The 17,565-nt window shown below is 38.6% G+C and overlaps 1 protein-coding gene and 1 long non-coding RNA gene across 5 annotated transcripts in view; one reads left to right on the top strand and one right to left on the bottom strand.

The window, feature by feature from the left end:
• Positions 1-11,281, bottom strand: part of LOC131690776 (tight junction-associated protein 1) — a 151,020-nt gene extending 139,739 nt beyond the window's left edge. For 2 of the 4 annotated variants that reach the window (XM_058976776.1, XM_058976780.1), the window contains exon 1: positions 10,808-11,277. In XM_058976776.1, coding sequence (XP_058832759.1) covers positions 10,808-10,828 — 21 coding nt within the window. In that variant the 5' untranslated portion in view covers positions 10,829-11,277. Of the gene's footprint in view, positions 1-10,705 lie in introns of all 4 variants that reach the window. The other 2 variants (XM_058976779.1, XM_058976777.1) reach the window with 2 other exon arrangements.
• Positions 11,282-11,925: 644 nt separating this feature from the next.
• Positions 11,926-12,770, top strand: LOC131690325 (uncharacterized). Its single transcript, XR_009305566.1, has 3 exons — positions 11,926-11,995; positions 12,052-12,264; positions 12,314-12,770. It is a non-coding gene; the product is annotated as an uncharacterized LOC131690325 (long non-coding RNA).
• The last annotated feature ends 4,795 nt before the right edge of the window (positions 12,771-17,565 follow it).

The following is a 17,565-nucleotide window of genomic DNA, read 5'->3' as shown; positions in this document are numbered from 1 at the left end:
ATTATTGCGACACCGAAAATGTCATGCCAATTTTCTTATAATGTTTAAAATCAAACCACAATTTTAGGGTAGTTTTATACATATATTTACTTCAAAAATCAAAAGAAAAGTTAATCGATGGAGCCTTGAGTGTAAAATTGAACGCATTTTCACTTGATGCCCTCCATCAAAGTCTTTACAGTGTCATCCGGTACAAGTTTCTTAGTTTTTTCCATTTTCTTAACATGTCCTTCTCGTCTTTGACTGTCTTCTTGCTCTTCCGAAGTTCCCGCTTCATCATTGCCCAGTACTGCTCCACCGGGCGCAGCTCCGGACAGTTTGGCGGATTCATGTCCTTTGGAACAAAATGGGCAGAATTGGCCTCATACCACTCCAGGACACTTTTAGAATAGTGGCATGATGCCAAATCTGGCCAAAATAGCGGAGCTTCGTCGTGCTGCTGCAAGAACGGCAAAAGGCGCTTTTCGAGGCACTCAGATTTGTAGATCTCGCCATTTACTGTGCCCTTTGTCACGAAAGGTTCACTCCTCAGTCCGCAAGAGCAGATGGCATGCCAAATGAGATATTTGGAGGCGAACTTCGACATTTTCTTCTTCTTAAATTTGTCGTCCCCATAGAACTTGCTCTTGCCGGTGAAAATCTCCAACCTCGGAATTTGCTTAAAATCGGCTTTTATATACGTTTCGTCGTCCATCACACAGCAGCCATATTTTGTCAGCACCTTCTCGTAGAGCTTCCGTGCCTGAGTTTTAGCCGTCGATTGTTGCTACTTCTGTACCTTGTATGTATGTAGTCCAGCTCTCTTCTTTGCATTCTGGACGTAGCTCTGCGACATGCCGATCTTTTTAGCCAAATCATGGCTTGAGACGTTGGGATTTGCTTTAATCATCCGCTTCACCTTTCCCTCCCTCGTTTTGTTCTCCGGTCCCGGTTTTCTTCCAGCTCCTTTGCCGTGGTCCAATGTCAACCGCTCCTGGAGCCGCTTCAACACTCTGGAGACGGTTGAATGGTGAATGTTCAACATTTTTCTCAACTGCCGGTTCGACAGGTCAGGAAATTCCAGTTGTTTGGAACGAATTTGTTCTCTCGACTCGCGTTGGTTCACCTCCATTTTCGTTGAATCGAAAAACACGACTTCGAATTTGACAGCATGTAAACAATACACATCAATGAGAAAGTGTGCAAAATTTGGTTGATTTTTACCCAATGGTAAAAAAGTTATGCCCTGTTGAATGTGTCGCAATAATTTCGTGTTCGCCCTTTATATAAAAATAAACGGAGAGCCACGAATCGCAAACAGTTGATTGGTGGAATTAAGAGATGCATTAAGATTCTTTGGCACGAAATTTACCTTCTTAGTTTTGTACTACTCCACAACATTTTCGAGTGATGGCACGAGACGGACATAAAAGCATATGGCCATTGTGGGACCTGTGAAGTGGAAGAAGACGCCGTTTAAGGAATTCATCAAGTATTCCTGCCTATTGGTTCTTCCGGGTTCTACGGACGGGTTTTTCAGCTTCTCACACGAGCAAATTGCCCGCCAAATCACGTATTTCTTTAAAACTCAGATAGGTTCTGTTTTACAATCTTTTCAAGGATGTCAAGTTTTTGACGAACAGAGTTGTGTACAGGACACGATCACGGAGACATGGAAAATGTATTTTTTTAAAGACTATGCAATATTATTCGCGAATGAATTTTAATCCATCAAGATTACCTAATCATCTGAGGACTGGTGACTATATAGTCTACGTAATGATGCGTCTCATTCTAGCTTACTCTGCTGCTTCCGTACATTACAATTCGCGAAATACCATCCTCGTTAAAACGTAATAATTTATGGTTCCTTGATACTAACAATATTCTAAAACCAAATACAACACCACACTCTCTGCTTCACTTTTAAACTCTTGGCATTATTCGAATGTAATTAACAACTATGTGATAAATAATCCATTTACTATTAATCGATCAATCGAAAAAATTGGACTATTAGGCTAATCCATTTATCAAGATAGATTGGTTACGCTCAACGAAAGAAATATTAAGTTCTTCCCCGAAATGTTAAATCACATTTTCCAAGAAAATTTTCAATCATGTACTAATGAACTAGATTAAGTATTTCTTAATAGATTAATGGTTAAACAAATAAAATTGTGTTTTAAATTATAGTGTTACGGTTTTTGAATTAAACCGTATCCAGTTTGAATAAGCTGACCAACTCTGAAGAATAAATCCGGACACCTTGCAGCAACGAAGCGTAATCGCTCACCACAGTCAGGTAGATTGTTCGTATGGTGTACGGATTTTTTCGACAGAGTTGGTCAGCTTAAGTTTGAATATAATACAATGAACTTAGTGTATGTTCTATACCCGTTTTTATAAGGTTGTGTTTCAATGTGGAACTAGAACTGAAACAATTACATCCCCAGTATAGCGTTTTATCTCAATAATGTCAATAATGCAAATCCATAGCGTCCTTTGACTGCTTTACTTGGAAAAGGCAAATCCTTTTTTCGCCAACTTTTCGATTTAACCCATTTTTAATAGACAACTTCCATTGCATAGATATGGTTCGCTTGCTCAATGACGCATGTAAAATGTTGCTTTGCCTCGCGTGTGAAAACTTTTCAATTAGAAAAATCATTATTTATTTGATTGTCGCCATGTGGATTTAATGAACATTGCTTTCGACGAAAGAGATAAAGTAGAACACGGAAATGTTTGAATATTACGACATGTAATATCATGACAATTCGAGAATATGTGTGCGTCTGAAGATGAACGAAATAAGTATTTTCGGGTGGCGTAGCACTGAACTAATGGTCGAATAGTGAGAAATTTCATAGAATGAAGATTTAATTGCTGTGATACAAAAATGCAGAAGCTGGTTTTTGTAATTTGTGTTCCACAGGAATAATATATTAGTGGATTTGATTTGTTTCTGAGGATTGCCTATTGGCATAAGACATCAGCCTAGGCCACCGAAACAACTACAGTATACTCTGCATAATATATTAACTCAAATGTCACGTTCCTTGTATGTATGTAATTGTAACAACCTGTGATAGGCTTCCATCAGTATTGTTAGGTTTTCCCATGGCCATCATACTTATTATCGAAGACTGCATATCAAGAAGACTGGCAACTCTGTCCAGAATCTGGAGACAGTAACAACAACGCCACTTACGGGTAAAGGTGGTACTTCCCATAGTGATGCACACACACATATACACTTTTACATTAAGCGTCCTACCTTCCTTCAATAGAGGCGCTGTAACCTCTGTCGCTTCTCGTTTGTATGGGGGAAGGAAAGAGATATCAGTTTTCTTAATATGTAGTCTTCGTTATTATATAACCCCAACAAATTTAGCGAACACGTCAAGAATATAATATGAGAAAAATATGTCATACATTAGGGCAATTTAAGTTTGAAGTGAAAAGCTTCATGCAGCAAAAGCTTTTCATGGCATTGTCTAATCATTGTATACATGGTGGCTGAATGTTATATTTCAATGTATTCGTGATCAGGGATGCCAGGTGCACAGATTAATCTGTGTTTCACCGATTTTCAATACGCCGCACAGATTTCTCACAATGCACATATTGCCACAGTTTTCTGTATTATTGCACAGATTCCAGTTTTCTGTTATAAGACACAGGCTAGTACAGATTTTGCAATTTTTGACGCAGCACACAGAGGAGTAACTGGGGTCGGATCCTGATCAAAACTATTTATTGCGGCTATTGCTGTTATTATGCCTTAATATGAACTAAAAATCTTTGTGAACACATTAGTTTTTCCCGATGCATGAACAGTTGGTCAGTGGAAAAGGGAGAAGAAAAGGGATACCTGAGCACATATTCATAGATATACATTTTGCCAAAAATAGTATTTTGCCCTACAGCATTTTGGCGTACCTCAAATTAATGGAAATATCAATATTTTCAAATTGGAATTTGTGAATCGGAAAAGATCGGAAGAGATTGAATGTTTTTCGGATGGCCGGAATCTTGTTTTGTAATGTTGTTTCAGCAACTTTGCCGGATCTTGCCGTATAGTGTAACTTTTTTATCATTCAAATTTGAAATAAAATGTTTAAAAAGGGTGTTTCTAAAGCTGGTCCAATACACAGAATCACTACTATTTTCGGTTATTTTTAAGCTAAGATTACACTAATAGTTGTTTACAATTGCGTTTGTTATAATATTGTCTTATTTAATACAGTCATCATCATTAGAAAGCGATTTTGCTGGATATATTAGAGGGATTCCATGAGAAACCGGCAGACCGCAAAATATGACATTCGTCGATTCGAACGAAACTTTGCAGGTGTGTTCGCTGTATGAATCTCCATGATATTCTCTGGCAATTGGAATATTTTGATACAAGAGTAATTTTTCAAAAGGGCGTAAACGTGTCTACGTTTATGAATTAAAATTTTTTTTTATTCGATTACTGTATTTTATACAGCAAAACTATCTGAGAACAAGTTACAGGGAATGAATACTTCTGTCCGAAAAAAAATACACTGAAAAAAATGTTGTGTCATTTTTCAAAAAAAAACAAAAATTTATGATAAAAATTTAAATTGCAAAAAACCCATTTTTTTAAATTTTTTATATTTTGTTACCAAAAACCTTAAGAGAAAAGAAACATTTTGATTGTGATTGCATGATGGAGAAAAAATCGGTAAAAAAGTTTTTCTAACAATAACTTCGTACATGTTTTTAAATTTCATACTAATTGACATACAAAATTGTAATTTTTTTTACAGAATATAATTCTAAGCACCATTTAAAATCAAAATGCATTTAACAAAAATCTTCCAAAATGCGATAGTTTTCGAGATATTTGAAATTTTGCTACTTCAAAAACAATTAATTCCTGTGATTATGCTCTTTTTAAAAGTTATTCGCGTTACCACATTAAGAAATGTCAAAAATTTAATGTTTATCGTTTTAAAGACGTAAAAGCAACCTTTTTAGTGTATTTGGATCATGGAGAAGCTTTCAATAAAAAAGTTTTCCTAACAAAAACTTTTGACATTTTTTTATAATTCTTACTATTTGCAGTCAAAAATACAATTTTCTTTTTGAATATGATTCTAAACGTCATTTTAAATCGAAATGCTCTTAACAAAAATTTTCTAAAATGTAGTAGTTCTCGAGATATTTTAACTTTTGTTTTAACAACACAATTATTTTGTTTTATTACGACCTTTTCATAAGTTAGTCGCGTTTCTCCATCAACAATAATAGGTTTTTCGAAAGGCCCGTAAACTTTCCTGCAACTTTCTCTTTGATATCAAGGCGATATTGTAAACCATTTGAAAGTTACATGAAAGCAACCAAAATATATTTCAACCATAGGGCCTGTTGATTAAACTATATAGCTGAATCATAAGTTGGTTGTTTTCATGTAACTTTAAAATGTTTCACAATATCGCCTTGATGTCAAAGAGAAAGTTGCAGAAAAGTTTACGAGCCTTTTGAAAAACCTATTATTGTTGATGGAGAAACGCGACTAACTTATGAAAAGGTCGTAATAAAACAAAATAATTGTGTTGTTAAAACAAAAGTTAAAATATCTCGAGAACTACTACATTTTAGAAATTTTTTGTTAAGAGCATTTCGATTTAAAATGGCGTTTAGAATCATATTCAAAAAGAAAATTGTATTTTTGACTGCAAATAGTAAGAATTATAAAAAAATGTCAAAAGTTGTTGTTAGGAAAACTTTTTTATTGAAAGCTTCTCCAGGATCCAAATACACTAAAAAAGTTGCTTTTACGTCTTTAAAACGATAAACATTAAATTTTTGACATTTTTGGTGGGGTAACGCGAATAACTTTTAAAAAGAGCATAATTACACGAATTAATTTTTTTGAAGGAGCAAAATTTCAAATATCTCGAAAACTATCGCATTTTGGAAGATTTTTGTTAAATGCATTTTGATTTTAAATGGTGCTTAGAATTATATTCTGTAATAGAATTACAATTTTGTATGTCTATTAGTATGAAATTTAAAAACATGTACGAAGTTATTGTTAGGAAAACTTTTTTACCAATTTTTTCTCCATCATGCAATCACATTCAAAATGTTTCTTTTCTCTTTAGGTTTTATATATATAAAAAAATTAAAAAATAGGTTTTTTCGCAATTTAAATTTTTATCATAAATTTTTGTTTTTTTGAAAAATGACAGCATTTTTTTCAGTGTATATTTTTTTCAGACAGAAGTATTCATTCCCTGTAACTCGTTCTCAGATAGTTTTGCTGTATAGAATACAGTAATCGAACAAAAAAAATTAAAATTCATACACGTAGAAACGTTTACGCCCTTTTGAAAAGTTGCTCTTGAGTCAAAATAATCTTATTACCTGTGGAAAATATTTAGTCTTGCATGACGGTGAAACGTGTAAAGTTTCATTGGAATCTAAGATGGTCGGTCACGATTTTAAAGATTTTCGGACGGATCTTCGTGGAATTCCTCAACTGTTTGCATTTTTAAAAAAAGTACTGGTACCCATAGATTGAAAACGTTTAAATTGTTTGGTATTTTTTTTGTTTTTTACTATAAAAATAAAATAAATTTGTTGTAAATTTTCATTCGTTGTTTTCGGGGTAACTTTGATCAGCAAAATATGTGTATCGAAATATGAAATAACGCTCCAAATGTTGTGTAAATTGCATACGGTTTCTAAAAAAGTGATTAGTTCAGTTGAAGTTGATAGATATAAATAATATATAAGGAATTGTTTGAACAGATTAAAACGATGCGTGAAAGTTGTATCATTTTCAATTTGAATTTGTATTCATAAAAAGTACATTAAATGGCAAAATAATCGTTGCCGATAGATGCTGAACATGTTTAGAATATGGTTTGTATTTTGTTTCGATGATTTTACTAGAGGGAATCATCGCACGTTACTGAAAAAAGTTTCATTTGATCAATCATACCCCGATTTACGGTACACAAAAGTGAGCTGTTGATCTACAACTCTTTTTAACCTTCCGGCAAACGCGCTAGTGCACTGAGTCCACGCTGCTTTGAAAATCTAACGAAATCGTCTTAGGGCACCAGCGGGTGCTTGTGCCATTTGCGCGACTTCCGGAGAGTTAAAAGAACCTCAGCTCAACAGTAGAGACTGTACTCTTGCTCTTTTTATTTTGTGGTAATCGTTCATGTACTATTACTGCTTTTTCTTGCTTGCTGTCCAAGCTTCGTGGTATATCTAACCTACTCAGGTCTGCTGCCAATATCGTCACCTGTTGAGATACAAACCGATCCGGAGTTGTCGACCATAATGATTCACACCGTTTTACAACCATCTTCGCAGTGTTTCTTATCCTTCTTGGCGCTACACGTTCCTATTCATCTGCTAGCTGGTGCTGAGAGTTCTTCGGAGGCGGTGTTTCTCCCGATGCCGATGTCCATTTCGAGAACCATTTAGTTGTCAGCAAGTCCAACGGGGAGATCTTTGGCGGTATAATTTTTCCTTCTTACTATCCGCTGACCGACCTTTGCTGTGTAACTGGTCTACTCACAACTGATGCCAAGATCGAAACTTGTCGAAACGTGAGTAGATCCAGATAAGCCGACCAACTTGATTTACATCGCTTTCCAGCCACCCTTGCTAGTTTTCTGGCTTGGTTTCTCCAACGGCCATTTTCTAAAGTGTCTGAACCAGAGATGCCAGTTACACAGAGTAATCTGTGTTTCACACATTTTCATTGTTGTGCACAGATTTTTAAAACTGCACAGATTTCCACAGTTTTGTGTTATAATGCACAGACTACACAGATTTCTCTTGCCTCGGGCTATACTGTAAAAAGGTCGCCACTTCTTGTTTTGCGACAAATTTGTACGTTTTCCTTAACTCAGATTTGCACACACTGTTGTAAAGGGTGTTCACAGATTTCACTTAATATGACCTGGCATCCTTGGATCGAACTTAAATTACATTTTATGTGTCAAAACGACTCGCAGTATAATTTTTTTCCCTGAACAGAAAGATGATAAATTTTTAAAAGTACTTCAAAACCCTCGTGGGAGAGGTTTGAACCCCTAAAACCCTCCCCTTGGGCACGGGCCTGCTATCTACCATTCTGCTTGTTTCCTAAAAGTACTTAGGAGTACTTACTGCTTAGAGTAAGGTGGGGCAAATCCGACCTAGTAAACGGTTTTGGCTGGTAAATGCTCATTTTATATCGGATCAAGTCGTTTTATATACCAAATTAAAGGTTAGACTCCTGCGCAACTTTCTGTGTATAGCATATAGGGAATATCCTGTGATACAAGCGTTTTACAAAAACGTTCATTTTGGCTGTTTTCAAAAATGGTGGGGTAAACCCGACCCCCTATGTTTTTGGTTGATTTAGTGCAGATATTATCCAAATTTTATGGTTTTTCAATGATCAATCAATGAAAGTTGTGTCATTGAATTGTAACATGAAGCAAATGGAGTTCAATGTCAACCTTGGAATGCTAAAATCACGAGCAGTACACGTAATGATATTCCCATTTGCATCGGAGCAATTGCTCGACGAATACTATAATCATCACGTTTTTGTGTCTTTCGTTTGTAATTATAAACCATTTTGCATACAAATAATAAATAATAACAATAAAAATGTATTTCAATTTGAAAAATAAAAATTTTCTTGGCAAAAAAGCGGTCGGATTTACCCCAATATTTAGTGGTCGGATTTGCCCCACCGCGTCATTTTTCATTACGATGCAATTAAAAAAAATATGAAGAAGATTTAACTAAATTCTTCTACGCACTTTGTAGGACTTTAATCAAAGAATTTAAAACCACTTACATTTATTATGCAATCACTTTAACAATCAGAAATATCCTGTACTCAATGATGCACAAAAGTCAAATCAAAAGTTGTAAAAACACACTTTTTGTCGTTTGAGCATCTCAATGTAGACTAATGAAATGCTGTCATACCACCATTATGATTATTTTCGATGCTCTATACGACAACATTGATATTAGTTCGCGTAGTACTTCTGATTTTCGGTAACATAGGGGGGTCGCGTTTACCCAACGGTCGGATTTGCCCCACCTTACCCTATTATTACTAAAAGTACCTCTTTGCTGTCCCTTAAAGAGCTATGTGTTAATTGAGCGTATTCAAACCTACGGTTCATGAAAGAGCGGACAGAGAAGACTCAATGCAGCTGTTAGAGCTGGTCGGAATGTCGGCTTAGAAAGATCGAGAGGAACAGGGATCGCTATATTGTATAGCTCCTCTTAATATCAACACAAGCTTTGTCAAAATAAAATGAACTCAAGAGCTGTTCGGAAGAATTGGTTCACTTCAATGAACTAAACAGTTTGGAGCCGTTCACTAGAAAACAGTTATGGAAATGAAAGAATCCGGTCAGAAACATTACTTTCATAGCAAGCGATGAAATGTGTAGGACGCTTATGGGTGTCGAGATGAGGTCTGAGTTAGGGAAAGTCTTGCGCAGCCCTATATAGTCAAGTAAAGCATTTTCAATGCAAAAACTGTTACGAATTACACTTGGAAACATTTTGCTCCGGTATTCCCAACGGCGCTCGTGGTATTAAAATGCGAGTGACTAAACTTATTCCTTCTTATATGACGGAGTATGCACGGCAAAAAGAATCGGAATATGCACTAAGTAAATATTCAGTTTATTACGAAGAAGTGGTCCGCTAGAAACAAAATTATTAAAATGGATTTATTTTGGTGTTAATTAATTAAACACAGTGAAAAGGTACGAAAATGAGAGCAACAGAAAAAAACTATTTCCAGAATCACTTCGCTGGCAGTTAAGTCAAATTTCCAAAAATGTCCAGGTGGGCACGATCTACACAGATCTTAAAGAGGCTTTTGACACTGTTAATCATGAGATATTGTTAACCAAGCTCGATAAACTTGGATGTATGTGCTGTTAGGTTATTGACGCCACTTTGCAAATGACATCTCATCTCCCTTCAGAAGTGGTGAAATAAGTCACAGTTCAAAGGCACTCTTTAACACACAAAACAATCAATCACTCGACTACGTAGATGACAACATGAAAAATGAATCCCCTGATATTAGTTTCATCTTTTCCAATCTTATTGCCACAATACCTGATCATTTACTTCAATATCTTCAAGTTCGCTTGTAAAAACATTATAGGAATTAAGCACTAATTATGACCAATGAATCTTCTACCGATAGCACATAGTATACATAATAAGACTCCTTTCTTCCCATGTGTTGTGTAAGCACCAACCGCTGGAGAGAATGTGTGAGCAGAACCATACAAAAAAACTTTTCATCTGCCCCAGTGGGTAAAGCCATTGTACACAGGACGAGAGGCTATCAAAGGGTGGGTCAATGTCTTTCGTGAGAAAACCACAGGCGGTCGCGGATGAGCATGCCGCGAAGATGGTTTTTAGATCAATATAGATATATTAGTAAATAATCCGCTTGGCCATTAAATATTTGGGAAAACTTGGTACGACGTAGAACACGAACTGTGCTGTGGGTGGTTTCGCCCCCTTCCTGGTTCTATTCCAGCGGATCCATCATCGTCTGCCTTCCATTTTCACCAGTTTTGCAGCGGATCTTCTCCGTTCAAGGATTATTGCTCATCTCATCATTGAAACTAAATCGATTTTCACTACTAGCATTGCACAGCCTAGGCCACTACTAGAAGTAAAAACGCACCACAAAACTGTGTTTAAACTGAGCTTGATCTCTTTTTAATTTTGGTCACTTTCTAAAACGATTCTGAGAGCTCCTTTTTCACTGCACACCGATTTTCGTTACCTGCTCGCTGGCAGCAGACATTTTTCACACAAGCACTCTTCACGTTACACTTTTAAACAAGATTTATCGATAGCTCAAAAACAAAATCTAATAGAATCTTGCAAAAAGGAAGTTTTCCAGTCACTTTTCACTAAAAATTACACCACCCGCAAGCCCCCGGAAAGGGAAAAAAGTAACTTCCTTTTCCAGTTCCGAACCGAGAAAAACAGTCCCTTCCTGACAACGGCACACTTCGATCATCAGTGGTTGGTCGTTCGGCGAAGGATAATGTTTTGCAAAATTTTTCACTTGTATTTCGCTCTCGAGCAGCGCAGATAGCTACCTTTGCTATCTCCGACACTTGCTTGCACAAAAGGATGACTCTCCGGAAATCTCTTCGGCTCTCCGCGACCGTACGTGTGCTGTACGTATTATAAACAGCAAGGATGAATGAACTGTCAGAACGTTCGCCGAAAGTCTTCCTGTTGTTTTTTAGTTTGCTACCATCACGCTGCTGCCTGGTGGCCGTACTGGCAGAGCAACGACGCAATGTCAACAACAGACGGTTTGCTCTCTTGCGACGCGAGAGAGAGAGAGAGATAGAAAGAGAAACGGAGAAGAGCAATAATGAATCCTCGACAGAGCATGAGAGACCATTTTTGTTTTGACAGGTAGTGTTAGATGGGACGAGTATAAAAATGATTGAATTTACTTATGTGCCACAGTTGTTTCCATGTTAATACAGCGGTATTGTAGATTTGAGGTTAAACACGATGTTAGTTGGAATATTTCATTTCTAAAAAAGTGTTTTTTGGTCGAAAACTAGTCACAATCTTTACATGCATTGAAAACATGTAACGTTTCAAAAGTCTGCGCTCAGCATGAATTGCCTGCTGAAATGAAGCAGATGTTAGTTTTTCATTTCCGAAATTGTAAAGTGTTAAGTGGTACACCAAGTTGGTAACTAAATTGTGCATACTGCGTTCCACACGATACATATTAACGCCAAAATGGTTTCGGAAATTTATTAGCTAAACATGAAAATTCATCCATAAGTAAATTTGATTCACCTTAACAAGTTACAACCGCTGGGAAGAAAATGGTAATTGAATGAAATATTTCATTTTGGAACTTTTCAGATAAACTGTGATATGCGATGAAGGAAATGAAACATTACATTTGTTTGCTTACAAACAATTAGATTGGCAGGTAAGTAAAAATTTGTAGTAAACGTATCGAAAATATAATTTTAGTGATTTTTGAAGCTATAGATATTGCATTAACAGCTGATGAATACTTACTTCTACCAGAATATTTACACGGAATAAACTGACTTATTCGAATTGACATGGTCTGGTTAATTGTATCATTTCGTTTTCCGTTCGACATGGCAAGACGAATGATGTATTTAAAGCATTATACTACTGAAAAGAGCTATGAAACATCCCGTTTCAAGAGAAAATTCCACAGCTGAACAGGTAAGACTAAATTATAGAGGATAACTTACAAAACCATTCTTTCTTTTAGTGCATCAATATGACTTCATGGATGAACACCGTCAGAATGTTGCAAACAAACACATAGGCGAACGATAAACAAGAGGAGCTTTGTTAGGTCAGTAGATTGCTCAAACCATTTACCCTCAAAAAGGCAAAGGGTCTCAGAGACCTGGTTAGCTGCAGTTCTCTAGTTGCAATGAACTTGTTATTTGAAGTGCAAATGATCGAGCGTTTTCGGGCTTTCGATTCTCTCAATGATAAAATTGCAAAAAAGAGGCTTTTGGTTTCATTGGGTCTTAGGAGCGATGCTTTTTGAAGTCATCATTTTAGCTTACCTTTCTGAGGATAAATGGAACAGCCTGCAGAGCAATCTTAAGAATGACCACATCTGAATCCTGTGTTCAATTCCGCCAAAAACTTGGGATGGATTTCTGATCAGAATGTATATAAATATTAAAATCCAACAGCTACTTGCTAAGCTATAAATGCACAAATATTTCAGTTTTTTTATATAGACGATTTTCCAAATATCAGTTTGCAGTGGCGTAGGAAGAAAATTTTTCGGGGGGTGGTGATATGAATATTTTTTGTATATATACGAAAAAATGTTCAAAAACTATCTGAGCAGGAAAAAAATGTCCAAAAACCAACTACTCAGGGAACGGGTTTGGGTAGTTACCCGACCCGCTAATACAACTAATCTTGCACGGAACCTGATTCCTCCCCGGCATTACTTCGGGAAGAGATTTTTTATGTCCACAGCACACACTCCTATCCAACTAGTTCTTTCAGTAGGATTACAGCACCCATCCTCGACACACTACCAGTTTTCGACCATCCACACAACGTGGCAATTTCTGTATGGTAGTAGCTAGCTGTGGGTCTATTAGTGCTCTTCCCCTGCGAGGACAATCTGGGCGGCAAACTTCAGACTGTCTAATTTACTGAGCCCTTCAATTCCCTTATGCCATTTAGTACCACTTCCTCGTTGAGCTTTCGACTTGTTCGAGAACTACTCGGTCTAGCCCTGACGATGAAACTAGCCTACTTCGAAGAAGAGTTCCCCAGCGAGAGAAGTTCGAAGGCAAACCAACCAGCCAGGTGCCGACATCAGTGATTCCGGTAAGGCGTCCTGTTTGCTGGAGCCTCGGCACGACTTGTGGTGTATCGCCGCGGTCTACGCAGTCTAGTTTCCGGCGGAAAATCTGACTGTACGTTGACGGGGAGTTCCCCGGCGAAAGAAGTTCTCTCGATACCGATTCTTCTTTGGTTTCAGTACCACAACTTCTTGAGCCATTTGGCTCCGTGACAGGTGCCATTTAACGCCGTAACTCCTTTAAGCCCTTTAGTTGTCTTCTTGTGCTATTTAGCACTGTTTCCTTGATGAGCCATTCAGCTCCTCGACTTGTTCGCGAACTACTCGGTCTAGTCTCCGACGATCGACCTGACCTACTCCAACAAAGAATTCCCCGGTGAGAGAAGTTCTCCCGAAACCGAGCCAATCAGCTAGATGCCGAGGTCAGTTTGGAGTTTGCGGTGAAGCAGGGCGTCCGGTTCACTGGTGCCCCGATGACCCACAACTGGTTGTGTCTCACCGCGGTCTGCTCAGTATAGTCCCCAGCGGTGAATCGAGCTTACGTTGACGGAGAGTTCCCTGGCGAAAGAAGTTCTCACAACACCGATTCTTCTTTGGTTTTCGCTATTTTTCTATCGGAACAACTAGTGGGGTGCTGTGGTCGGTCTGGCGATTCCGGATGATGCGTGGCGTCCGGTTTGCTGGTGTTTCGACGACTCATACTCGGTGCTCTGTTGCAATCTACTCGACGGTGGATCTAGCTTATTCCTGCGGAGAGTTCCCTGGCGGTGATTGCTTTCCCAAAACCGTTGCTCGATATTCATCACGTCGTTGCTGCTGTAAGACGGTCATAACGGCGTTCCACGTCTTTACGTCGCTTGTCATTCTGTAAGCTACATTATCCAGGTTGATGTCCGGTCCTCTCGTTTTAGGTAGCACCCTGCATGTCGCTTCAAACCTTGGACATTCAAAAACCGCATGTCTCCTCGAAGTTCTCACACTCCGGGCACAATGGTGACGTTGCGTACCGATGAAGATACTTCCTGAAGCAGCCGTGGCTCGGTAGGAGCTGTTTCAGGTGGAAGGTAATCTCTCCGTGCTAGGTCCACTTCCCTTTCTCCTTATTGTCCCATTCCTACTGCCACGTCACCATCGAATCGATTCTCATCATCTTCTTCACGTTTCTGACGTTTCATTGATTGTAGCACTTGATATCCTCTGTCAGGGTGATGCAGATGGGAATCATCTCGGCGGAAACGCATACTTCCTCCGGTACGCAATCGCAACTCCCACACCTGTTCAGCAGGAGCCCCATATCGCAGTGTCGATGACGAAACACTAGATAATAGAGTGACATTTCGTGGGTGTACTCAACGTGGTTGTTAAAGCTCAACCAGTCGTCGATTATCACTCCCAATTGCTTCAGTGCATGCTTCGATGCAATCACATGCCCTTCGACGGTGATTTGTTTTCGCTTAACCGCTTTGCAGTTGCTGGCTAATAAAACATCCGTCTTGTGGTGAGCTATTTTCGGCTTGACTCCGTTCAACCAGCTCTCGATCGCATCTATTGTCTCCGTCACCGACACCTCCATTTCTTCAAGTGTCTCACTCATCACTGTTAGTGACACGTCGTCCACGAAACTCACGCTCTTCAGGATCTCTTCAGGATCTGGCTCATTCTTGTGCGCAGCGCTGCGGCATTGGCCTATACGAGGCATGGATGACCCAGTGACTTCCCTGACTTTGACAGCAACATCAGCTTCTGTACCTTCCACATTTTGGGGAAATTGCCATCATCTAAACACTTCTGCAGTAGCATCCTGAACATGTCCAGATATGCCAGGATCGTAGCTTTCAGCGCAACGGTTAGTATTCCATCCGGACTGGAGGTTCCCTTTGATTTGACTCACATCGACGCTTCTTTGAGCTCTTCATTAATAGCTTGTCATTTGGCTGTGAGAGCTCCTTCTTCTTCGCCGTACGGTGTCGGTGACCAGTTAGTTGAATCGTGCTTCGAGAAGAGACCCTCAACGATTATTTTAGGTTGTCCGGGCATATTTCAGCTGGTGTCGACTGGCCCTCATCTTTGTCATGACGACTCAGTACGCGTCCCCCAGGAATTGGCACAGCTACTTATGGCTTGTTAAGCTTGATTTCCCGTTTTAAAGCTTTACTACCTTCTCGAAACGTCGCTTGCGCTCCTCTCTCACGCTCCGATCTTGCTCTATGATCCCGCCTTCTGGCCCTAAGACAAGTAACGTGTTGCGTACTGAGCTACTCATTTAACCAGTAAGCTGTTCGTAGTCTACTGAATGGCTCCAATTTTCGTGACATTGTAACGTCACAAGCCGTCACAATCCTTCTTGTTGCCGCATTAACGTACTTGATTCCGCTGTTCCCCGAATTGACTCAACAAAGAGGTTTTTTTTAAAGACTTTCGTCTTTCACTTTAGCTTACCGGTAGTCCTTCTCCGTGCTTCAGCAGGGTTCCATTGACCGATGCGGTAGCGAATCCCCTGGTGGTCGCTATGGGGATTCTTCTCGCACACTCTCCAGTCCATGTTCGCCGTCAGTCAAGAACTACAGAATGTGGCGAAATTTCTCTCGGTACCGATATCCGTTTCGTGAACCTATAAGCTCCAAGTTTTATCACGATACCAGGAGCCATTTAGCTGCTCGCTTCACCGCGATCTACTCGTTGTAGTCCTCGGCGATTAACCTAGCCTTCACAACGAGCCGACAGGTAGGTGTCGAGGTCTGCCGCCAATTTTCACTACAAAGAAATATTCTCACAAGATAACTTTTGTGAATGAAACTTTGAGAATTCCATTTAAAATATTAGGCATATTTTTGTTGAACATATTAAATTTCTTCAATATTTTTCGGGGGGGGGGATCTGCTACTATACCACTGGCAGATTGATACCAAACTTCAAATAGTTGAGTGTCTCACTCATATATCGTCTAAAAAGGATGCCACGAATTCATTTCTACCGTTAACTATACACGAAGTACCCTGCCTATTCTTTGTCGCGGTCCATCTTGAATTATTGCACTAAAACGTGGAACCCAAACATTAATAACGACGAAGAAGAAGCGGATCCGTGCAACATAACTTTTATATATTTCCATAGATCCTGCTGATCTCCTCAGCTATGAAAATCGGGTAGTTAGACCCCTTGTATGAATTCGAAGGAAGACAGCCAGAGCATTGTTCATCGTTGATACCCTACTAGGTCTGCTAGATTACCCAACTATTACGGAATAAAATAACTCCGCTTCTTAAGATTATCGTAAAGAAGGATCCCCGTAAAGAATAAATTAAAGAAAAAAGTGTTACGAAATTAATCGATATTAACAATTTAACTTTTTGGTATATTTGCATTAATTTTTATATAATTTTTAAAACTAACAAATTAACGGAGTGATCCTTTTGGGGGGTTAAGAGAACCTTTTACTTTTTGAGGGTTTCTGAAGAAACGTCTACAACTCTAGCATTGTGTAACAATCTTATGCTACGATTTCCATTTTGACGCTTTTAATATAAAATGCGCGAAACCATCATTGAAACAACAAATATTTTTTAAGATGGCCATTTCAGCATTCGTTATTTTATTTATTTATTTATTAATACTGGTCTTCGACAGGGGCGGCGAAATACTTTACGCCTGAGTGGGTAGAAAGCATAAGGTGAGGGGTCCATTAGTAAGTATTTTTCCCTTTTCGCAATGTACATTACATTTACATTAAATCATGTTCGTTTATCCAAATGGGATTGTGGTACATCGATGTTTTCAAATGTGTGTAGTGCGAGTTACATGCGTTGCACACCTAAATTTTTTAAAATGGTTCAAAATTGCGACTGGGTAGTACTACCCATACTACCCACGACAGTTTCTTAAATTAATTCTATGTTTAAAGGTAATCTTAGCAATGTCAAAATCATATTTGCCAGCTACATCATTAAAATTACGATAACATACATTGATCGGATTGTTTTGAGAATATAGAGTACGATACATCGGTAACCGAAAGAAATCAGTTCGTCTGGTGGGTTTAGGCGGTACGTTGAATCGGAGCTGGGTCAGCAACTCCGGGCTATCTATATTGTTTCCCAGAAGATCAAACACGAAGAGCTGTTATCAACGTGTCACGACGGAAGCTGCAACGTTCCTGATGTGATGATGGATTATCCCTTCCAAAG

Source organism: Topomyia yanbarensis, chromosome 3, assembly GCF_030247195.1.
Source record: "Topomyia yanbarensis strain Yona2022 chromosome 3, ASM3024719v1, whole genome shotgun sequence".
NCBI classification, from domain to species: Eukaryota; Metazoa; Arthropoda; class Insecta; order Diptera; family Culicidae; genus Topomyia; species Topomyia yanbarensis.
The sequence above is the reverse complement of the archived record's forward strand: the minus strand, read 5'-3'. Positions and strand labels throughout refer to the sequence as shown.